Source organism: Channa argus, chromosome 7 (genome assembly GCF_033026475.1).
Source record: "Channa argus isolate prfri chromosome 7, Channa argus male v1.0, whole genome shotgun sequence".
In the NCBI taxonomy this organism is placed as follows: domain Eukaryota; kingdom Metazoa; phylum Chordata; class Actinopteri; order Anabantiformes; family Channidae; genus Channa; species Channa argus.
The window spans coordinates 19,101,660-19,126,741 of record NC_090203.1 but is presented as its reverse complement, the minus strand read 5'-3'; the positions used below and the strand labels follow the sequence as shown (position 1 = coordinate 19,126,741).

Here is a 25,082-nt window from a genome sequence, read left to right as displayed (position 1 = left end):
GGCGATGTCGGGTCTCTTACGGGGGCGCCATTACACCGACATTAACTGGAAAACAAGGTGCTACAGTCTTTGTATGTTTCCTGCAGTAATGAGGTTCAGTGAGTAGTAGCAGTGAGACCAAATCATTAATGTTTAAATCTAAATATAAAAATATGACCTCAGAAAAGGCATGTTCCTCGTTTCACAATTATGAAACAGCAATGTCACTTTCTCTTCTCCGTCTGTGTGTGTGTGTGTCTATCTATGAAGAAAGAGTTGATGGTTGGAGGCCTCAGAATATAGGGGAAAAAAACATGTAAGTGCCCACTAGACGGCGCCACAGCTTCTCCAGAGGAAAGGGGTCAGTGGAGGGACAATCAACGCAAACAAACAGTCCACTTTACAGATAACGGACAAAACCTACAAGTTAAAAAATGTTTTCATACATCTCTGAACCAGTTTTATTAACGATTACTTGCACTGTTGCGACATAATGGAATTCCTATGTTAGCCATTACCGAGTTAATTCCCAGCATACAAGTTATAACTACAAATGATACAGACAATGAATTGCTCATACTTTTCGTTTGGTTTGATTTATCATAAGCAAACCACCAGTCTGATATCACATTCATTCCAACATATCAAACCAGGCAATATCTGAAGACCCCTGTTTAAGTGAGTCTTTGTCATTCATTTTTAAATCATACAGATTTTATGCAGCTGAAATGTGGTTTAGTAAATGCTTACCATGGTGTGTTTGATGAAATGATTCATATAACCTGCTACTGTAACAAAACTGTACACAGACACACACACACACAGCTCAGAGTTGTTTCAACAAGTGTTTTATAGAAACATGAGAGACTCTTTCTGTGTCTCTGAACAGAGCAATCCAACACACTCCTCAATAAAGCTAAACATGAGAATTAAAAGTTTATGACGCATTATGCACAGGACTATTTTTACTCATGACTATGTGGACATACACTTGACATAAAAGCCGAGACAGTGGAATAAATTTCTTATAGTAAGCAACTAATATCTACATCAATGTTTACACTTACACATACAGAGATACATACACAAGTGACAGTATGTAGACATTGGGTATTTTTGGTAAAAGTTTTGTTTTAGATAAAAGGGACAAAAAATGTGTAGTGGCCTGCAGGTCAGTAGCTCTGTTATGAGGCAGAAACCATTACACCCCATATAAGCTACACACAGACTATAATCTGTTGATCTCCCTAAATAAAAAAACAAAACAAAACACAACAGCTTCTTGTTGGGGGTCACAAATCCTGGCGCTGCTGCTCCTCCATGCTAAGACAGGGTGTGCTGCCTGATGTCTAGCAGTCACAGGCACGACCTGCAGGAAGAGACAGGCAGGAAGGTGTTTCAATATTCAGATGATTTATTTTCTGCTTGAATGTATGATCAAACATATAATATGCTGGCTTACACACATTCAGAAATATTATTTTAAACAGTTTCACATTACAAGAAAGTTGACTTTAAAAATGAATTAATACAATTTCTGTGACTCAAACTGTAATTTCAATACATTTTAAAGTTCTATTGTATTTTGTATAAAACCCTTGCAGTACATTGATAATCAAAAAAGAAAAAAGAGTTGACTTCCTTTATTACTTCTACAGTAATTCCACACAATGTGTTTTTGCAAATATCGATTCTTAGTTTGTACGTTATAGTATGTTTTTTGCTAGAGATCCGAACATATTCACGGATTAGCCAAAACATTAACACTGGTGGTCCTAGTAATGTCATGGAGGACCAGTGTCAGCATGGGCACTCTGGGCAGTCTGCAGGTACGCAGCCTGCACTGTGTGAAGAGGTGGTAGAAGTATATAGAGCATGCATTGACCTAAAAGAAATAATTAAAGTAAAAGTACTAAAATCTACATTTTAAGTACCAAGTTGTAAGTATTCCACTAAGAAAGCAATGTCTTTTAAACAATATTTTGGCCTTTTTTTAATGGTAATTATGGCAAAACATGTTCAGTAATTATGAAAAAAATAAGGGTGAAAGATCAGTGTTCATAAAGATGGAGCTTATTTAAAACCCACTACCGTATTTGGTGACTGCTGGTTATGGTGGTAATGATACGTCAGCATTTATTACATTGTGATATTTTTACGAAAACAATATTATTATTTAATAGTAAAACCACCAAATGGTATTAATGTTGTTGAATGTTTTACTCATGAGAACATTTAAAGTAGCAGCTGCAGATGTGTGTATATGTGTTTGTATATCTACATATCTGCAGCATATATACTGTATGTTTATGTGGAGTTACATATGCACAGTTTAAATGTAAGTATTACATTTAGTCTATTTTGTTTTAGGTTTTTGCAAACACTGAAATACTGGCAGCTCAAATTTATGACGGTAAGTGAAGCAATTATTTACTGTAGTTTACTGTAAAATTAACATTGTTCTTGTACAGTGCATGTGGGAAACCAGAAGAGTTTACCCTCTCAGTTATTCTTTGATAGAGGTGGAAAGACACAGCGAGTGTTTCTGCACACTCACACATGGAAATTCACACGCAGTGTGTCCCTGTGGGCTCCTGCTGAGTTGCTTACATATTGCACACATGCTTTGTTTTTCCATATTGGCCACCTGTGCATTCTGTCTACATTAAATTGGACTAGTTTGGTTTTCCAGTAGCATCTGACATCATCAGTGCCATCAGGGGACAGTACAAATTAATAATAGGATGTCTGGATTACAAGCTTGGGGTGAATGACATGAGTGTTTTGTGTGTAATTCTCTGTTCCCGCAGGGCAACTGTTATGAATCCACAACTTCACACTAACCTCTAACACCCCCATTTCCCTGTCTCTTCCCATCCCTTCTCTGCCAGATACCCACAGTTGCGCCACCTGTTAAAGAGCGAGGTCAAGTTTCCCCTCTGGGGAATTTATTTGTAATTACACACCACACTATTGTACCTTGATCAGTGAGCATTTGCTGAGCAGCACCTCCTGTCCTCCTGTGAATAGAAGGTAAGAAAGTGTAAGAGAGGAGAAAAGCAAAAGATGTTTTTCATTTCCAGAGACATCTGTGGTTCATGAAAATGACACCATTTGTTGGGATGTGGTAATCTAGCGATACCATGAATGGATTATAAGAAAATTGATTTTTGTTTTTGGAAGTTTGGTTGTAGTAATTTTATGCCTGCATATACCTGCAACAAATTGTATGTTTTTTCATGGTTTTGCTCAGTTTTTAAATATTCTCAATCCTTTTGCATTTATTATGCTTTTATTTGTGGTTATGTTGTGTCCTTTAACTGAGATTTTTCAAACATGGACCCCCTAACGTCTCAGGCCCCTGTCACTGTGCTTGTTTAGTAATCCGTTAATTAGAAATACACAATAAATTTGAAATATTGCTATTTTCAATATTTCACTATTAGACAAACATTTTCCAGGCTAAACTGCATGAAGGATTACCTCTTGTCTTGGTTGAACTTGCACCTGCAGTGGCCACCTGAAACAAAACAGCAACCTGATTCTCTGCCATCTGAGTGTATTTCATCATCTGAGCCTGTTTATGTCTGCACATGTGGATGGGAATGTGTATTAATTTGCAACTCACTGAACAGGATTGTGATGCCAATGAGACAAAGGACGGCAGCCAGAATCAGGCCTCCAACACGAAGTTGGTGGTAGTCTGCACAAACAAATCACATTCTAAAGTTTATTGTAAAAAATGCATCACAGCCACAAAATATCCAAGTCAATTACCCTGTGTTGCAAGACAAGGGGAGACCAATACTGAATTTCTAAACAAAAACTACGGTCACATGTATATTTGTGACATTTGAAAAGCATTTTGCAGTAAACATTTATACTAATTCTTTGTCAACTTCATATTCACAACAATAATTGCTGGTGCATATATCATTATCTTACGGCTATTAACTAATAAATAATGAATAATTACCAAATGTAAAGGGGTCATCTTCCGCTGTAGGAATAAAAATAAAGGCTTTCAGTTACAACTGGTACATAATCATGAACATTTACATGATCAAACTCATAATAAATAATAAATTCAACAGCACAAAGTAAGATGAGCATTCACTATGGTTTAGTCTGATTCCGTCACTAATCATTAATATGCCTTAACACTAGGTGGACACAGTTCATCCCTAAAACAAACATTGATGCTTTCATTCAAAAAGTTAAGAAAACACTTTTGGATGTAACTGCAGAGGTCCATCTTGGATAGAATAAATAACAACTGTACTACTGGAATTAAATAAAAAAACACAATAGTGAAATTGCAAAATCAATGCACTTACAGTTCTTACTGTTCTGTTCTTCTGCAACCACCAGCGACACAACTGAAAAAAACAAAACAAAAAAACAGTCCAAGTACCATACTGACTATATCACAGATCAGTGTACAGAAAATCTAATCTAATTTGAACAGGCACAAAGTGGTCTCTCTTAGTCTTCTATTACATAGAAACTTGATCTGGAGGTGGTGGTATAAAATTCTATTCCTTGTTAAAATTTGGATTACCGGGCTGAAAAGCAAAAAACTGTACTTAAATAGTTGGAATTCTAGTGGCTTATTAACTTTTATCTTAAGATAAGGAAGGATGAGGACAGAGCATGTGACATAGCTGGTGACTGGCTCACTGACAAATGAAACTATCAGTGTCAGTGAATAAAGCACTTCTTTCTCTTTAATCTTTGCTTTGTGTTTTTTTTTTTTTTTTTGTAAAACCAGATCAGTTTAAAATCATCTCATAAACTCCTGTTTGTTTCACTTTTGTTTCTCTGTTCCTAGTTTCATGTGAATGTTGTTACTTTCACCTTCATTTCTGCACTGTAACTGTACCACACTTTATTTTGCCATCTTAATCTTTTTTACAGTGTTGGGATGCTGATGTTAGGACAGATAAGGGTAATAGATGTCCAGAGAGTTTAAAATTTAGAGCTAAGGAAAGATCGGAAAGTCATAAACCCTACTTGTATTTGTCTCTCCTCAGATGTGTTAGTTGGAGTTACAAAAATATACAAAGCTGACTGGCAGAAACAACTTACAGTGTAATTAGTGACGCCAAAATATACCAGTGACACCAATGAACTGTCTACCTTGTAAAATGAGGCAGAGATAAATTAATGAAGACTTTACTCACGTGTCATCAACACCAAAGCAGAGATTTTTGACATCTTCACAGTTGAGACTGTTTACCTTCCGAGACAAGTACAAATAGTGACATCAACAACAATCTGAACAACTGGGGACACGATCAGACTACTGTGCAAAGATTTTTATATGCAGCATATTCTTAAACCAATTTTCCCAACAAACTTAATAAGTAAAAATAATAATAATAATTCAAACTTGTATGGACTAAAATGCTTGTAGCTTCTTATTTCGCTGATGCATGCATGCATTTCAGTGCGATTTAAATGAGGCTCGAGTTATAATAACCTGAGGCAAATAACATTAGCTCCACATCCCAGTGGAACACATAATCAAATTCTAAATCTTTGTGCATGGTAGAAAGCTGATTACAGTTCTGCAAACCAGCTCATACTAGCCAGCAAAGTCAACAGAGAAGTGGTGCAATGCATGTAGCCTTGCTGTGTTTTCTGAGGGGCACTAAAAGGACTTAAACAAACATGGGACCCCCCCCCCCATCCATCCCCTGGAAGCACACATAAAGAAGATGTAATCTAATTTGAACAGGCACAAAGTGGTCTAGCTTACTCTTGTATCACACAGAAACTTGATCTGAATTCGGTGGGACAAAGTGCTCAAATGGAGCTTTAACAGGAGAAATAAATCTCTCTGGGTAATGTATTACACTGGTCCTATGCCAATCTTCAAAGATTATATCTTCTTTGTTCTTCTATCAATGTAACATTTTCACTTTTATTATTATAAAGTATATCCCCACATACATCCTGCTGTGGCTGTCCAGCATTTAACTTTTTTAAAAACACCGGCTTCCAAATTTCCAAAACAAATCCATGGGAATATTGTTAATGTGCACTCACCCTTTCAAAGCTATATCTGTCTTAATGTCATTCTAATGTTATTTCTACAGGACATTAGTGTGTAGATGGTAAGCTTTCTGCTTGTTTATGAAGTGCCATTAGGCAACAGAGATATATTTGTTTTTCAATGTCCAAAACAGATCTCACCAAATACTGAGGCAGAATTGGCAATAATCACAACATCCCTAATGAAGAAGTACATTTCCCGACAACTACAATTATGTCCCCCACACTGCCTGAGCTGGTAAAAGCTGCATCTGTTGAAACAGCACCAGCAGAGGCACCATGTGGACAGGGAGGAGACACACCTCAGATAACACAGCAGTGATTTTCCACTTAGTGCACATTGCCACTCAGAGCGTTCCACAGTGTTATCTATCTCTCTTGTCTGTTTAAGTTCTGTTTGACAATTTTTCTGGCCAGCCAGAGAAAATACTGCTGTACATTCAGCTATTCAGCTGAAGATCTTTCAGTAAACTTTTAAATTTGTTTAGCATCTAACATTTTTAAGCGTCTGACACATCAGTGACCTTTAAGTCTATGTGATCACAGCAAAGGAGGGTGTAAATAAAACAATGTGTCTCCCTCCTTAGCACTTGGTATTTGGAGTTTGGCAAAAATCGAGAAAGACAAGAGCAGGATGAGTGCTTCTCTCCTCCACAGCAACCCGTGGTGAGGCAGGGGGAATGCAGACGATGGGAAACAGGCCAACAACCACTAGAGAATGGTTTACCTCAGGAGAAAGACACACAGAGAGGAGAGAGGAGAGGAGGAAGAGGTGGAGAGCAGGCAGAGCAGAGGACACAGAAGGAAGGCTGAAGGTGAGCCTGTTAAAAGGGTAGCCAGGGGAAGGAGTAAGAGGAGGACTTATGGAGAGGGGACAGAGTATAGATTATAAAAGAGGTGGCGCCTTCCTGTTCCTGTTTGAAGATCATATTCTAAAGTAAATAAGACAGAGCTAGGACATGACTGCTGGAGGTGTATTTGTGAGATGAGAACAGTAAAATAAAATAAACTATTGTTTGTTGTTTATATTGTTATATTGTTTTTTTGAGTTTAAAGATGTCACTTTTAGTGCTGGGAGACTGTGATAGCCACTGTATAATAGAGTCAAAATTTTTGCTTCAAATGTGACAAATGATTTCTGTCAATCAATCAATAAATTGTTTCATCTCAACTTTAACCGTACAAGAAAAGAATCATACTTGGTTGTGGAGAAACATTTGCTATACCGAAAGGAAAGAAAAGTTTATTACAAACTACTGTGGCCAAGCAATTTCTAAAGAGCCATACTCTATTTAAAGGGTAGTTTCTTTTTCTAGTAGTTTCTCTTGACATAAATTATCTGTGGTGCCACATCTCCATCTTGGCCTGGTCCAGGGATAAAGAGTTTTCTATTCTGGCTCTGTCACACTACTCTGCCTGACTCCGGCTGTCCCTTGTCCTTTGTTTTCAGTTCTCACTTCATCTCTCCTTTCCTTCCTCTCTTAAGGACAGTTTTCCCAATATTGTTTTTGTCTCTCATCTTAACACCTAACAAGTAAACAAGTAAAATTAACATTGTTCTTGTACAGTGCATGTGGGAAACCAGAAGAGTTTACCCTCTCAGTTATTCTTTGATAGAGGTGGAAAGACACAGCGAGTGTTTCTGCACACTCACACATGGAAATTCACACGCAGTGTGTCCCTGTGGGCTCCTGCTGAGTTGCTTACATATTGCACACACTTAACAAGTCTCTCATCTTAACACCTTCTTTCAGTCTGTCTTTGTCTCTGGCGTATACCCCTGTCCACTTATGTGAAAAGCTGTAAGAGTTTCCTGTTTGCTTGAAAACGCTGTTTCACACTGATATTCTGCTTTTGTTGAGCCTCTGTCTCCTCTCCAGTCTTTTTAGACCTTTCCTCAATACTTCTGTTTTTTAGCATGTTTTTGCTCCTTCACCTCCTTTGTTAGGTCTTTTTCACTCATTTGTCCCTTTCCTTGCAAACTCAACAACACCATGGAGCACTTTCGAGGCTCTGTGCCCATCCCATGGTAACACTTCATCACCTTCTCTTTTCTGTACCACCATTATGTCACCTGCAGTGAGGTTATACAATCATGCTGACTCCTTTTAACTTTCATACCTGTAACAACAAATGTATGAGATTACTGACTCAATCAGGACTTTACATTTTTACATTTTGCTGTAAAATCTGTTAAGACATTACTGTTAGATGCCACTTTAACTTCCTGAGTATCCAATTTGAGTTATTTAATTGGATGTTATGGTCCCTTCTTTGTTACTGGATATTCCTCCTCTGGGCAACATGAATATGTCTGGATTGTTACGGGCTGCTGGGAATTAAATGTGTATATTTTTTACAATTTAAATTTGTAAACTTGTACATAGGATTTTTCATGCCATGAAAAAGCTCATAAAGGTCACCCAAACAGGATTGGTCTTCATATTTTATGACAATCTGGAAAGAAGTTGTCACTGTTCGATGATGCATAAACAGACTGACTAAACAATATTCTCATTCTAGCAGTATTGATCTGTATTCCTGACTGAAAAAACTGCCTCTCTCTCTGTCTCACAAACACATACACACAGTTCAGACATACTGACAAAGGCAACCAGTTGACTTAGTGTTTACTACTCCCTCCCTAGGGTGGTGACAGCACATATACAGACACCCCTTTGGCACACATACACACAATCATGTGCAGTTGCCTCCTTAAAATAGGAGGCCAAATGTTGTATTACAACAGCCAAGTGATAAATACGTGTGACACCCCTTCCCAAAACCGTGTCTCATATAATCTAAAATATTACATATACTGTATATTTGTCAAATTCTGATTCCTCCTTTTTGTTTGCATATGACTATGAGTGTAATGGGATGTAAGGGTGTGCACAGCATGTTTTCCACTCCCCACACCCGCCCCTTTGAATGCTCTTCACTTCTGTGTCCAGCACACTGTCTGTGTGTGTGTGTGTGCGTGTTTCTCTGTATCGCTCTACAAAGACAGCTGTCTATTCTCAGTGACATTTTTTATCCTAAATTAGCAACACTGAATTCCAATGTGCAACACATCCTTTATGAAATACACACACACACACGCACGGCCAAACAAATACAAGCGCACACACACACACACACACACACACACACACACAGGAAAGTCTCTGATGTTGTAGACTAAACACAGTCAACACAGTGTGATCCTGCTTTGCTCTCTGTGATGAATAATTAGCTTTTTCCTTACCTGACACTGACTTCTTCCTTTCACTTCACCAGTCCGATCAAGAATTTGTCATTTTATGGCTACATTACATGATTTTTCTCTAGGACTGAATGTGCCTGATGGAGCGTATGGTCCAACAATTTATCTCTGAATTATTAAAGAGCAGATGTTTTTGAATGTGCCTGATGGAGCGTATGGTCCAACACTGTAACTCTGAATTATTAAAGAGCAGATGTTCTTTCCTCTGTGGCTACGGAATAGCTGTGTGATAACAGCTAACAGCTATTGACCACAGAGGAGTCCTAACAGATCCAACTAAAGTGTTAAATCCATTAGCTAATAAGTAAGTCTTACAGATAGGAAGGAAGAGATGGGAATGAGTGGAGGCAGGCAACTAATAAAGATCCGAGAAAAAGGGTGGAGAAAGAGAAAGTACAAACAAGACTTATAGTTGGGAAACATGAGTGAACAGAAGAGGCAGGAAGGCGAGTAAGACTGCGGTCGGGGAAACAAGGGAATAAGGAGGGACACAAAGACACAGAGGGTAAGAGGGAGTTGAGCATAGTAGAGCCTTTAGTCACACATGGTAACAACAGGCTAGCAACAGATGTCATGCTCCTCATCCTGCAGTCAAGAGCCGTGGATGGATTTCTGTCATTTAATCTCATTTTCTGGTTATAAAACTATTCATGTTGCACATATTGAATAGTATCAGTTCTAATAAAGTTTGTATAAATCATGAATCTCCTGATGCACCAACAGCACAACTCTGCTGATGTGGTGCTGCGATTATCACAAATATCAGGAGCAGAGTTAGAAATAATTGTCTCTGCTGTAAATTTCTGTTGTTACATGAGGTGAAAGTCACAATCACAACCCTGTGATCAGACAATCAGTGTCTTCTTGTGTTGTGTTTCTGAGCCTTCAGACTGATATAAGGATAAATGAGGAGGAGGTGTGCGCCTCACCAAGGAGCTCCCCCCTCCATCATGCACAACTGTTTTACTCCCTTGCTCTTTCTTTTTTTATAATCTGTGGTCATGTGAGGAGAGGTGAGGACAGATATCTAAGTCTGTCGAACCTGAGAAAGGAAAGACAACTGTCTTTTTTGTCACCGTCATTCGCCTTCACCATAACTTTGCTGAGTTCTTTTGTTTCTTTATTAGCTCTTTTGGAAACACAGTAAACATGTTTTACACAACTATATTATATTTTTGCCTATACATACCATTGTGCAGAACGCTAAGAAGAAATTGTCGTCTTACTCTCACTGCACTTGCTATAACATCAAGCATAGTCTGATGTGAAATTCTATTTAAATTTTACCTGTGCACATTTTGTGTCAGTGCCCATGAGTCACACAAGCACTTTGACAATATCAAACAAGATGAGACAAACAAAAACATTTCTTCTGTTGCATTTCCATCCTTTCATAGTCAGCTAACTGCATCTCAAATCTTCTGTAAATACTGTTAAAACAATGATAAAACCTTCCCTTCAGCGATATAAAAATGATTCAACAATGGACAAACAGAAAATTTGTGGATGACACTTTGACCAGTAACAGACAGAACTGGGATCCTGTGATGACAACTGTTAAATTTGATACTTATTCAACAACATAAAACCAAAAACAACATTCTTGCAGGTGACAGTGTTGATTATTTCAATAAATAAATATGTTTTCCTCTTCTGTAAAGTTCTATAGCATAAGGCAGGATTTGACAGGTCATTTGTCTGACCTTGTCCCACTCTGCCATTGTGCCAAATGGTAGCTAACTGTTATCACCACTGCCCTTATCCTCTCTCTCTCTTTATCTCTATCACACACACACACACACACACACACACACACACACACACACAGGGAGAGAGAGAAAGGGAGAGAGAGCTGATTAACCCATGTATCAAATGTCTTTTATGTTTAAAAAAAGATGCAAAAAGTCTCTGCCTGCTAATTTGTGGGTTTGGATATCATGTCCTGACACGTTTTACATTCCCACTGTGCGTCACGCTGCTTGTTGAAGGCCAGTTATTTGGAACACGTGAACAATGGTTGCTATCAAACCACATTTAATTGGTCAGTTTTTTTTTCTTATCTGGTTGGTTAAAAAAAAAATGCGTACTACTCATGTAGTACTTCTGTTACACCAGTATCACACCAGTACACACAGCGCGCACGTTGGCCCCGGTCCACTGTCCTGGCACTGGTTGGTGTGGAGGGCAAATGTTAGCCTGATAACACGGCGTGCTTATGATATATACTGACCTATTAATATTATGGCTGAATGAAGGTCTGTAAATATGATTCGAGCTTCTCTGGGACTTTACAATTTTTGGATGAACCTATTAATAACAGTCTTTATTAATCGGCCGTTTCCCTCGCAAAAGCAAAGTTGTTAAGAAAGCACTACATGAACTGGCATTAAAGGCTTCCTCCAAACTGGACTCACATTGGCTCGACTACACTTTTTTAAGAGATGCGCACTTGAACTTGAACTTCATAACTGCTCCTCAGCATTTCCTCAGCGGAAGAAAACTACAATGAAACAGCCTTTTATGAAATATCACCTAATTTCTTCGTTAAACACTTACCTCCAATAGGTTGTATACAGCAGCTACAAAAACGAGGAAATTTCTCAGGCAAACGGAAATGTGAGTCGGAACCAGCGACGTTTCTCCACCCTGTGCGCCAACACCCTGCCCTCACTACTGTGACACTCAACAGGTTGGCTTAGTTTTAGAAAAGGGGCCGAGTTTCACACGCTACAGTTCGGATGATGAACCCTGATCCCGGGTCGGTTTCTCCCGTCCGCCCACCGCTGGAGAGCAGACAGCCGGAGAGGAGCGGGGCGTGGAAGCTGATCCAGAGTCAGGATCGCGAGCTGCTAGGAGAAGCGGGGGCATTTAATGTTTGCTTGTCGAGCACGAATACTCCACATTTGTAGAGTTGGATTGTTTCACTACATGGCCGTTTAACTTCCACACTGGGATTTAAATAAGAGACAGTGAGCTGCGGCAGTCCACAGAGAGTAGGCTGGCACTGCCACCGAGACAAGGCACAAGAAACCGAGCAATTAACTAAAATGAGCTGCAAAAACAACATGGTTAACAGCAGAGATCAGGAGCTTGGAACAGCTCTGTTGTACCTGTGAACCATTTAGTGTCTGTGTTTGGTTCCGTTTTCTAATTTTTTTTTTTCAAACTTTGGAATGACATTGGGGATGATATTATTTTTTAATGTGATGGTCTTTATAAAAATAATGGAAACAAATTTAAAAGCATTGACTCAAACTCTTTAATGTGAAGTATATAGTTGTGAAACTACAACATTGAATTTCTCTAATTTGGTTTAGCATAGGTGCAAATATTTAAATTTTTGATATGTGCACACCACAATAATGGTAATAATAACTTATTTCTAATTCCATCAAAGTTGAAATGGTTGACCACACAGATAAGCTAGCTCTACAGCTGGTAACAATTGACAGGTGACATTTTATTATGTTCTTAACAGCACACAGTTTCAGAAGCTATGCATATGCAACACAAAAGTAACTAAACTAATCATCATACTTCAAACTAGATAGGGTTTGCAGGTCCATGTGTTTATGGGGATACTCTTTGTAAATATACTAATAATCACTGATTTCCATGCCAGTACAAATGAAAATGTATCTAAAATAGAACACATTAGTTTCTTACTCATGATGTCACTCTATGAGGCTGCTTTTACATGCTAATGATTTTCTCATGTAACCTCAGTTCGTTTTGAAATATAAATGGTGTTTTTTTTACACCAGTCAGATGATGTTTAATCATCTAAGCTATGTTTTTTCCTTCAAGTGCAGCACCACACACCTAATCTCGCCACCTCTAGCCCGTCTTCTTCCTGAATGAAACCCGTTTGTCAGTGGTGATATTAGATTGTGCTGTTGTCATCGTCTGCTTTTCTACAAGGTAAAGACAAAATGAAAGGTGGGATGGTGGTTTGAAAGATAGATAAGGTGAAACAATAAAAGGGCCAGTGAGCCACATGTTAACATTTTGACAGTTTGGAGGAAAAAATACTGTACTTACTTGCTCCTCTTGGGGCATTGTTTATCTGTGGAGGCAAATCAGGAAGTGAAGTTAAATACACTTTAACAATTCAAAAGCATTTTTATTACTACTCAGATTTCACTTATGCTGACATAAGTATTTTATTTGATAAACATCTTATCAATTGTCATCTGTCTTAATTGAATTAAAGCAAAGTTATTTATTTATTTATTTTTAACATAGTGGTATATTAACCTGTATGATTTTTCAGAACTTACAAAGTAAAACGGTGAGTCCTCCAGCCACCAGCAAGCCGGTACAAACCAGGCCTCCAATTCGTAGACGTTCATAGTCTGTTAGACAATTAAGGTTAGAGATTAAGAGGGTCCTGGTGCATTTAACAAGCTAAAATTTGCATTACAAAGAAAACATATACTGAAATAAATGCAAACTTCAAGTTAATTTACTTAAATCAGAAATTTTTCCAATCCCTACAAATGAGCATATTATAGGTTATAGGAAGTAGGAGACAAGAGTGTTTATACTTACTGTACACAAATGGATCTGTAGACCAGGCAAAAAATCCAAAGCAGATATAAGAAAATAGAGAAAGTTATGGACAAACATTAAACAGCATATAATGCAACAGCAGCATCAATTCAACTTGCTTAGTCTGATACAATATTGATGATTCAAGGTTTCACCCCCAAAAGCACTGGTTCGTGATTTCTGGGTTTTTTAAGCAAACATTATGGTAACACAAATCATATTAATCTTAGTCATAGGCTCTGTCTACTTTCTTATGGCATTTTTCTTTTTAACAGTATAAAAATATTCAAAGTTTTGCTGCCTCAACACTACAGAAGACAAACTTTTGCTAATGAAAGCATGTTTTTCAGCCAATTACTGTGGAGACAAAATAAGCTAAAATCCTGGATTATTTCATAAACCAGTTCCACAACAAAGCAATCTCAGCACACGATAAAGGCAAAGTAAAGGGTTTTGGCCTTACTGGCTTCAGCTTCCATGAACAGGGTGAAGAGCACTGCAAGAAAGTCAGACAAATGACAATTGTCCTTGATTACAGTCAACGTCCTAACAGGTAACATGTCAATGAATAGTCAGCACTTTAAGAGATAAGCAAAGCTTTTGTTTTTTGTGTGGTGTTGGGCCCATAGGTGAGTTTGTGATTTTGCAACAGAACAGCGAAAGTGTTGTCTAGTCGTGTATGTTCACTTTGATGCCCTTCACAGTTCAGCGACTACAGTTGTGTAAACTGCAGTCTGCTATAGCATTTGACATAATCATTTATGATAACAGACTCACTTTCTTAAAGCTTCAAACTGTGTTGCGTTTAGTAATGGTGAATGTTTAGTTAAAATGTCGCAATGGCTCTATCTAAGTAGCACTGACATTATGTCCTAGTGACAAGGGAAATCACACACAGTATGTGAAAATGACCTGTTCTGTATGTTTTTTACCTGCCAGGATTACGACAAGCGTGAAATGTCCCATCTTCAACATGACTAAGAGTCAGAGAGAGAGACACAAAGAAAGAAAGCGGGGGGAGAGAGAACATGATATTGTGAGAGATTACAAGAAACAATGGAACGAGGAAGGCGCATATTTTTCCCATCACGTTCTACTTGTTTCTCACTCTCTTTCTCCCTCTCCCCACGAAGAATGTCCTTGTGGCATAAGAGGTCAGTGTCTCGTCAGCAGGGATGCGTTCTGAGTGTTTGGAGAGTAAACAGTGGATCATTTTTGGTCTCTGGGTGAAACCCAGCAGGTCTCCAGACAACTTTCCTCTATCCTCCACTCGAGCAGCAGAAAGAAACACATTGCACCAGGCTGTTATGGGCTTTGTACAATATAATCTCTCACTTACAGTAACGTCAAGGAATACTCAACCTTTTCAGTGGCTTCAGTTTATTTACTAACAAGATTTATAGTTTTATAACATGTATTTTGAAAATGATAATGAAGAGTAATATGGTGGCATTATATGAGAAAGTTGAATAGGGGATTTCTTTGCTCATGTAATTGTAATAATTGGGGCTGTTTGGCTTGTTTGAAGGTCAAAACTTCACAGCCTGTTTCCGAAAAGAGTATAAAATACATTTGACTCAACTGTCTTTAAGTGTAAGTAACTAACTTCCTTACTAAAAAATAAAGAATTAAAAAAGGTTCATACTAAATGTATTTAGTTTTACAAACGTATGTAAGGCACTGTTACCCTGGACACACTTGGACTCAAAGTCACTAGATTTTGGAAATTTTCTGTACATCTGCCTGCCTCAAACATCTTTTCCGTTCCTTGTCTGTTACTGAAACAAATTATAGTAAACAATCCAGTAAACTTGATGTTAGATAAAACATGTTTTGTACCTTTTAAAAAGTGTTATACATATTATGTATCTATGTTCGGAATCTTAGAGATAAACAGTTTGCACTGTCTTCTTGGGGAAATGTGAATCTACTGAAAACAAAGATAAATATTCTCATGGCAATTCTGTTACTTCCATCACAGCTTTTGTCAGACGGTTCAGTATCAGCATGATATTAGTCAAGGTCAAAGGCGCCTTTGTCCTTCTAATCCCCTGTCTTAAAATGCCTCACACTTCTCAGATGACACAACAGAAACTGACTGAATGGAGCAGAACACTTTGTCTACTTTGATTAAAAGTGTTTTACAAGATAATTTGATTTGGATCAGTTTAGTGAGATGTGAGATTTGCCTAATAACATCTCAGTGCACTTGTTTTGTTATTCACTAAATCACAGCACTTTTAAAATAAAAAAGGTAAAAAAATGAAAGTTTAACCACAAAAGCTGATTTAACAACTATAGTTCTACATGTACATCATAAACAGCAGCCCTACATACCCTTTACACCTGGATGAATAAAATGCCTAAAAACATCACTTTTCCCATGTGAGCCTGGCCTGAATGTTCGTCATTAAAGGCATATTTGCTGTTTGAGTTTCTTTTTTGACGCACATATTCTGTCTACCTCACATAGACCAAAACGCTGTATCGCCATATTTACATTTTCTGTATAAAAAACTATTAAATGAGAATTACAGGCCTTGTAGACAATCTCTTACACGAATAGTGACCTTGACACCAAGCAATGATTTGCATCCTGCCTTGCTCCACCATACATCTGCTTACCTGAGCTGACGGGTCCAGGAGCAGAGGAGAGTCTGTCTGTTTGAAAGACCGAATTTTCTGTTTTACCTGAATAAGTAACATCTGCTCCTCCTCTTTGTTTGGGATGTAAACTTATGTGCACATGTCCAGTGTGAATGTGTGATGGTTGCAGACGTACAGTATGCATATGAAACAAGGGCAATGTTGTTCCATAAACATCAGTGTGTGTGAAAAGTGAAAGGTATTTATTAGTTGCATCCAAAGGGCCATTTTTAGACACACACACATACACACGCACACACATGCACACACACACACATCCTTGCTGAAGTACTTTCTCAGAGATTTCAGATTGCTTCAAGCACTTTGTTCTAACACATTGTATTTCTACTTTCACTTTAACGCATTAAATTTGCTGGAAGTCCATAAATGGACATTGGCTCTGGCCCTCAGGTTCAGCAGGTCACAGCACTGAAGCACACCCACCGAGAAAGCAACAGCAAATGTGAAGAGGAAAGTATTTCTGATTTTTGCTGTGGTGGAATGAGGGCAACACTAGACATCAATAGATTTCATTTAATTTATAAATAATTTTTTAGGGTCAGCAAGAGGAAGAGAGAGAACCTATTAAGTTGTCGTTGTCATTAATACCAAATGTTAGAACAAATGTTAAAGTTTTGTTTCATTGATAAGATAACATAATTTTGGGTTTGGATTTGCTAACATAACATGCCGCCTCAGCATTTCCTCACATCAAAGGCTTCACTGGGCTCCGTAGGTCACTTTCTTGGACGCATCCATGGTCATTACTCACACAGTTTGGTAAAGACAATGTGAAGCAGAGTTTAGCCTACATTTAAAGTTTGGAGAAAATTTAATTTCTTCCTGGTTTACATCTGTAATCAGACATCAGAACATCAAACACTGAACATCAGATGAGATTCCTTTTTGAATATGTGCAATTGTTTAGTTGCAGTCTGTGTTGTGGCTGTAATAATCACAGTAGATGTTCAGCTGCTATAGACTCCACTGACGCAACTTAAACAGAAGATGCAACAGACTTGGATTTGGTAGGCGAATCTGGTTCCTAGGGAGCAGTGCTACACATCAGAGCAGACTGGGCTTCAGATATGGGCCTTTAAGAAGCCAGGAGCTGGGTATACACATGCACTACAGAAATGAACAGTATTTGAATAGGATATGTTTTAGAAACATTGAAGCATATAAGCACTTTCTAGTAGATGTAATGTAACCTGGACAAATAACATAATATGATTCCTTTAACAACAGATAGAAGTAGAAAACAATGAGTTTGATAAAAAACTATGAGAAAATACTTGAAATACTAATGGTTTAGTGGTAACATTTTCCATATTCAGTATAAAGAATTTCCTTTTGTTCTTGTGTTCACAATGTATTAGGAAATGTTAGACGATACGAGGAGGGTGTGTTTTTGTTACACGGTACATTGCTTCTCTTCTTCCTCTACTTTTTTCCTTTGCTTTCTTACACATCTGCTCAATTGACCTGCTTTTTGTTGCATTGTTTGGCATCTCAGGTACAGTGCTCCTGCCTCCCATAAATTGCTTCCCTTGTGTTGGTCTCAGGGTTGCTGAGTATTTTACTCTTACTAAACATGAGCAAGAGGTCGAGATTTTAATTACCTTCACTGATTCATTCAAGTTCTGACCCACTTGGATTGTTTTTAATCCTGACTTGTTTGTCCATGTTTATGTCAATTTAATCGATTTGATGACAAAATGATGATAAAACGTAGCAGATATACTCATTTCCAGTATTTTATTTTGAAGCATAGTAACATTAATCTCATCATGCGGTGCTTATCTGTGTAGATGTGTGTACATGCAGTTCAATGTGTGAGTGCATGTGTCACACTAGTGATATGTGACAAAGGAGAAGAATAAAGACAAAATATCTGAGTCTTTAAGTCACTTCTTCTTAAATTTCATATGATTTCATATTAGTTATTTCAGAGACTTAGACTGGACTAATAACCTTTTTTAACTGGTTTGATGTGATTATTCTACTCACAATACCCAGTTATGTTTTTGCTACTCCAGTGCAACCTAAAACTTAAAAGATCTTCACATTATTCTAAATGCAAAAAATGTAAAAAATCACAACCCGCCATCAGTCATCAACACTTCTGAGCTTTTTCATTGTATTACACATTCACAGTATTGGGAACATTTAAATAAACAGTGTATGGTTGCCAAATAGAGCTAAGAAATGAAAAATGATACACTGCCAAACCTGACTGACACATTTTTCTCTCTCACTCACCATTACAGGACTTTATATTCAGTTGTTGCGATATATGCAGGAATCAGACACCAGAGACAGGGGCCTATCATGGAGTGAAATGAGGTGTAGCTGAGCAGCTGAGTCAACAAGTTGCTCCATACAACTTCTGTTGTATCAACTAAAAGACGAGAATTGTGTCCTGCTGACTGTTCTGAAAGTGTGTGTGTTTGTGTGTGTGTGTGTGTGTGTGTGTGTGTGTGTGTGTGTGTGTGTGTGTGTGTTTGTGTGTGTGCGCATGTGCCTTGTTGGCTGTCCATGCTGCTCTTTCAGGTGTCACAACACATTGAGGGAAATGAAGACCACAGATAAAGTTATTCAGATAGCAGTTGCCATAATACATCATTATTATAATAGCAAATATCATTCCATAGTACATTACAACCACTCAGTTTATTTTCTGGATCTGTAAATTGGCCAATAAACAATAATGTTTAGCATTTTATTAGTAAAATAGCAATTTGGTAACAATATGGGAAGAGAGTGAGAGGTGTACATTTAAGTTAATGATAGTTTTACAAATTAGAAAAGACTTAAAAATAGATGAAGATTGTGATCATGTTGTCAGAAATGCATCAGTGCTCCTGTGTCTCTCTTCACCCTGGTAAGGTCAGTCAAATCCAGTTGTATGGAGCTAATTTGGCTACAGGATGAAAGTTTAGAGACAGAGCTTACTGCCTGAATTAAAAAACAACTACAAATACAAAATTGGAAATTTATGACCATGTAATTCCTAATAATGGATTGCATTGCAGTTTTTCTTTGGGTGAGTGAATCATAATGTTCATTTTATGGATTTTAAGTTGACTCAGGTTATGGTTTGACATCACTTCCCTTTTATTGGTCATAGACAACACACTTCGAGCAACCTTTTCATATGCACTGGCAACAGATGACAAGAAGAAAGAAAGAAACAAACAAACAAAAGAAGTGCAAGTGTGTTACAGTATTGTAATCATAGACATATGTAAAGAAATTAAAAGGAAAAGGGCATAAACCATAAAGACCAGTAACAACTTAAAAAACAAGGTTTACCTTCACCAACTCTGGAACTAAGAGCTATTCTACTTTTCCTTTATGTAAAGACAATGACTGTGTGAACAAACATTATGAAAACTTTCCTTACTATTTAACTATATAAAAAAGTTGCAATAAGAATTGTCATTTTAGTTCTAATTACAATATTTTTCTAAAGTCACTATTTCTCTCTTGTTGTGTCCATGTGAACTGCTTCCATCAAGTGGACAAACTGTGAAGTGTAGCTGACTAACCTACAGTATTAGTTGCACATCTTGGACCCATCAGCAAATTGGTAAATAAATGTATTTCCCGTTTGTTTTTAAAGAGCTGCCAGCATACAGTCATAAGAAAAAGTAATGGCACAGCAAGTTCCTGGCCCAAGAGAGGACCGTGTAAACAAAAAATCATCATCCCTGCAGTGAAGTACTCAGGAGAGCAGTTGACGCCAGACATATGGCTGAGATGAATCGGTTAAAGAAGAATGCTCCACAGTTCTTCCTAAATGTTGTGCACATTTGAATCACAGCTACAGGAAGTGGATGATGGTTTGTGGTTTTTAAAACACTGTTGCCCTTACTTTTCCCACCATCACTTAATGTGTGCATTCAGTAATAAGACATAAAAGGGCATAAAAATGTTGTGTTTGTTAATATATGTGACTTTGCTAAAGATCAGATCACATGATAAATTTATAAAGAAAACCAGACAATTGCAACACTGCCATTTTCCTTGCGATTGTATATGAATCGTAACAAGAGGCCTACCCTCCAATTCCTCTTTTAGCCGCTGACTGTCTGCAGCCAAGCTTTTTATAGCTACTTACTCAGCATTTGGATAACATCTGAACTGTTCATAGCTGAGTTCCTGCATAATTTTTTTGGTACAGTTTTTGGATTGCTTAATAGTATGTTGTGCTTCCATTCGTTGGCGTCAGAACAAGGCCTCAGACATTTCAGACAGCATCATTTTCAGACCTGGGCTCAGTCCAGATGTCTCTTCACTTAGATTGATGAAAGGACTTTGAAAGAAACATAGTTAATTATGTTATCCATTTTATTTTTTGTAGGTTTGATCTTGAATGGAGCCCGTCTCTAGATTTGTTTACAAAGAAATTGATGGCAACTCATTCTTCTTAGCTTTCTGTCTCGTTTTAGTCTTTTGTTACTATTGTACTCAAATCGTCTTCTGTTTCTTCCCCCCCTGAAAGCAAAAAAACATCACATATTACTGAGCCGTTTTCCTTCTGCTGTCAATGTATTCTGTCAAAGTATTCCTGCATTTTAACACATGTCTGTTGAAGCACTACTCACCAAAGCACTTCTGGAATCTTTCAGATCTCTGCAGGACGCAGTATAATAAACCAAACACCAACACAGTTACAGTGAAGCCGCCAATGGTACATACAATGAGAGTGGTGTAGTTAGTGCCTTTTTCTGGAAGAGAAGAAATCAGGATAGGGAGCAAAAATGAGTCAGGAAAGATCACACAGTGGATATAGAAAAATGAAGAAATGAAAGATTTGAACAGAGATTTGAACAAAAAAATGTGTTCAACATTATGGCCAAAATCAAACACTGAGGAAAGATAAAATCAGCTTAAATGCAAAAATCTCATAGCTGTTCCAGTAAAGGATACCTAACAGGAAAGACTTGCTTGTCAGACACAAAAACTTCCTCTTAGTGGTCACTGTTGTTGTAATTATAGAATGTTTTCAATGCAGGATTCGCTTAAAGGTACCAAAAATGACACAGATGGACTTAAAGTTTTGAAACAAGCCCCATGTCCTGAATGCTGTTATAATGTCACTTAAATATGGACTTTTACTGCATAGAAATGCTGAGGCAATTAAAAAGTAGATATTTTATTTTTAAGTGTAAACAGAATTTTTGTACCAGGAACACATAAGTGGTCATTACAAAATAAATAAAAGACAATTAAAGGATTCAGTAAAGGATTTCTTACTGTAAACATAAAGCATGGCAGCAGGTGCATTAGGATTATTTAACTGATGACACACAACTCTTGTGCCATTGTCGAAAAAAGAGGCTGCACTGAGGGTCCACACAGCCAGTGACTCTCCAGCCTTCATTTCGCAACTTCCATAGAGAGTCTGAGGAAGAGCGATGAAAATAAAAGACTTGTTCAGTAGCGTAGATGGGAAACAATGAATAAAAAATGAAAAACAATGTAAACATGTTGTGAGCTGGGCTACATTTCAGCCCTCCTTGACACAGCCTGCATGGAATGAGCAGGTATAGGGTGGATGGGGAGTAGAAGCAGAGGGTAGAGTGTTGCTGCAGCATATGATGGAAAAAATGCTATTAAACATGCTTCTAAAGAGCCGGGTTTCTGTTAAATACACATGTTTTAATATCCACACATACCGATTTTAACTGCACTTCAGTGAAAGTCAGTCATGCATGGTTTTACAGCATGTGGTCAGTATTATGTACTACCTTTAACAGTGGTCCCACTGTTTGTCTCTTGCCTTCTTTTGTACACTGTTTTCCTTCTTCTCAGATACTGTATAAGTCAGGGCACTCTCTTTAAAGAAACATATTTTAATAAAGCAATTCCATTTCTAAGTGCAAGCTCTCCAGAATATGTTAAATGAAGTGAAATATTTTGAATAAGACCAATTTTACACCTTTCAGGTTAGTAGAATATGTGTGAGAGGCAGGAGGACGGTAATAAGAAGGAAAGATGACGTGTAGAGTAACACCTGGCACAGATGTTGACCGCCTCACCTGGGGTACAGGTTCCACATAACTATAAGGGCAGGTAAGGTTGTAGGTGTCTTGTTTGCCGTAGTAGGTGAACGTTAGGTTTGGAGAGACGGTGGATACTCCACAGCGAAACACAGCCGATTGCCCCTCAGCTAATGTGACATCAGCAGGACTTGTAATGTAAGCGACAGGAGCAGGGTTTGGTGACGAATTCATGATGGTACTGACAGGGGAGATGGTAGTGGAGGTGTTTTGAGCTGGAACAGTGATGGGGTGTAAATGATGTGTGGGTAAGAGAGAGAGATGAGGAATAAATAGCATAAGGTTAATAAAAACGTATACAATTATTATAATCATTAGAATTACAATTACTTTCTTTTTTTACAGACAATTAAAAATTTTAGTTTGCGTCAAGTCGATTTTAAATTTGTTTATAGTATAAAGGAATTACAATCCAACTCAGTATTCAAAACATCTAACTATGCACCTGAGCTTTAATTCACGAAGCTTAAAATAATTTTTTACTGGAATTTTTACTACACTGCAATCTACCTTTACTTTATAATTAGCCAGTCAGACATTAAATTGCTAAAGACCTGAACAGAGACAAAGGGCTAACAGAGTCAGAGCAACCATACAGATTATGCAACACATTATTCAGATAATTGTTGAGTTGAGTTTGGTGAAATGTGCTTTTGAAGTGGGAGAAGATAAAGACATTCTTCAATAGCTAAAGTTGAACTGAAAGACTTTTCAAACTGCAATGCGCCGATGCAAGTCTGGCTGAGACCCTTTTTTCAGTTTTATAATGCTTTTTAATTATTGTTTGAACTTTTTAAATTATTGTGTTTAAGCACTCAAATCTATATCCAAATCTCATCATGTTCACCTGATGAGGGTGTAGTGGTTTGGAGCAGGGCCAGAAGCAGCAAGCAGCAATGACAAAGCTTCAACTTCCACATCTCTGCTTTCCCTCTCTTCTCCATTTTCTCCTGTCAGTCTCTCCTATGCCATACGATTCTCTGCAAGTTTGAACAGTGTAATATTTCTCTTCATAGTACGAAAAAGGACTGCAATGTATGCAACAACATAGTGGCCCACATGTCAGGGTTTCTTTAAAAATAGGAAGGAATAATTAGAAGAGAATAACTTCAAAGTTCTGAAATGACTTCTCCACTGACTAACAGTTACATACCAGCAATCAAGATTTTCATTTTGTTTTTGTTTCGTTTAGGTTGATTATGTTGATTTCACATCTTTAACATTTTTTAAACCGGTATTGCGATCTGAGAGGTATTTGTAAATATATGAACATAATAAAAATCTACGTTGAAATGTAAAGAAAAGCACTAACCACAAAATTAACTGGAAAATCCCCAGCAGCTTCCTTATTTAAGTTGACAGTGCTCCTTAAAAAAAAAGTCCTATTTCCACTGGACTGAACTTGCCAGAAGCTTCGATGCCTTTTCTTATCTCGTTCTCTGACATATAACTACTGACACTATCTTATTATAAGGAGACTGTCAGCGTCTCCACACAATCTTACATACTCAGTCACCTCATTCTGCCTAACTCCATCCTCCAACTCTACCAGGTAGAAGCATAATTCACAAGACAGATTTCTGTGAATAAGAAACAGGTTTAGCAGGCCCAGCCTGAGATAAAAATAGCTGCTGGTACAAATGTCAGCATTGTCACCATTGGCATCACAGCAGAAGTCTCACCGCATACCTGTACTTCTTGAACTGCCAGTTCATTAACTGTTTGAGGTAAAAATCCAGAAGATTTTAGAAAACTTTGTTTAATATTAATTTAATCTAGCAAATAGCATCTACCAAAATGCTGCACTAAAGTGGAGGAACTTGCAATTTTCTAAGGGTTTTGGACCAATTCTCTGTGAAGTAGCTCAGCATGCAGGATTACAGGATGAGTCTCACTAACATTGCATTTGTTGTTTTGATCATTTTGCTCAGACAACTATTCCCATCTCCTCCCACAAGAGGAGACACAAACTGCAGTTTTAAGCAATCTGCCAGATTCATTTCTTAGTGTTTTTTCACTCAACAAATGTATATTTGAGGCAATGCACACATGCTTAATCGGTGACTCTAAATTCTCCATAGGTTGCTTGTCTGTCTGTGTATGTCTCTCTATGTTGGCCCTGAGATAGACTAGCGACCTGTCCGTATTGTACTCTGCCTCTTGCCCAATGACAGCTGGGATAGGCTGCGGCTCCCTGTGACTCTGAAAGCGATGGATGGATGGATTGATAGATGTACACATGGCAGGATGCATTAGTTTGTATGTTGAGGCTCATCTTTGGTCTCAGATGAAAAAGCTTCACTTCTCATCACTGTTAGTAATGTGTGTCAGAGGCCTGGTAGCTTGAGGGCTCTGCAATGGAACTGTACCTAGGAGTGCCTTTCTATACTGACAGTTCTAATGTTGTCAGCATCAACACTTGGGCCTTTACTTTCCACATCATCTTTAGTACTTCTTTCAGAAGTTGGTACTATTGTCAAACCGGTAGCCAGAAACATTGACGTGGTCTTTGATAG

The 25,082-nt window shown here is 37.8% G+C and overlaps 3 protein-coding genes across 3 annotated transcripts; all 3 read right to left on the bottom strand.

Moving 5' to 3' along the window:
• Positions 1–810: 810 nt before the first annotated feature.
• fxyd3 (FXYD domain containing ion transport regulator 3) lies at positions 811–12,014 on the bottom strand. The gene is made up of 8 exons (XM_067509372.1): positions 11,858–12,014; positions 5,163–5,218; positions 4,317–4,358; positions 3,956–3,979; positions 3,608–3,682; positions 3,463–3,499; positions 2,959–2,999; positions 811–1,348 (listed from the first exon to the last, which is right to left on the bottom strand). Exons 2-8 carry the CDS (start codon positions 5,194–5,196, stop codon positions 1,329–1,331), a joined length of 273 nt encoding a protein of 90 aa, XP_067365473.1. The 5' UTR covers positions 5,197–5,218; positions 11,858–12,014; the 3' UTR covers positions 811–1,328.
• A 532-nt stretch (positions 12,015–12,546) lies between these two features.
• fxyd11 (FXYD domain containing ion transport regulator 11) lies at positions 12,547–16,647 on the bottom strand. The gene is made up of 7 exons (XM_067509370.1): positions 16,478–16,647; positions 14,785–14,829; positions 14,316–14,348; positions 13,853–13,867; positions 13,582–13,656; positions 13,343–13,367; positions 12,547–13,215 (listed from the first exon to the last, which is right to left on the bottom strand). The coding sequence occupies exons 1-7, from the start codon at positions 16,641–16,643 to the stop codon at positions 13,185–13,187; spliced, it is 390 nt and encodes a 129-aa protein (XP_067365471.1). The 5' UTR covers positions 16,644–16,647; the 3' UTR covers positions 12,547–13,184.
• Positions 16,648–19,742: 3,095 nt separating this feature from the next.
• Positions 19,743–24,121, bottom strand: LOC137130948 (uncharacterized). Its single transcript, XM_067511673.1, has 6 exons — positions 23,879–24,121; positions 23,414–23,546; positions 22,546–22,781; positions 21,761–21,908; positions 21,109–21,231; positions 19,743–20,998 (listed from the first exon to the last, which is right to left on the bottom strand). Exons 2-6 carry the CDS (start codon positions 23,508–23,510, stop codon positions 20,949–20,951), a joined length of 654 nt encoding a protein of 217 aa, XP_067367774.1. The 5' UTR covers positions 23,511–23,546; positions 23,879–24,121; the 3' UTR covers positions 19,743–20,948.
• Positions 24,122–25,082: the final 961 nt, after the last annotated feature.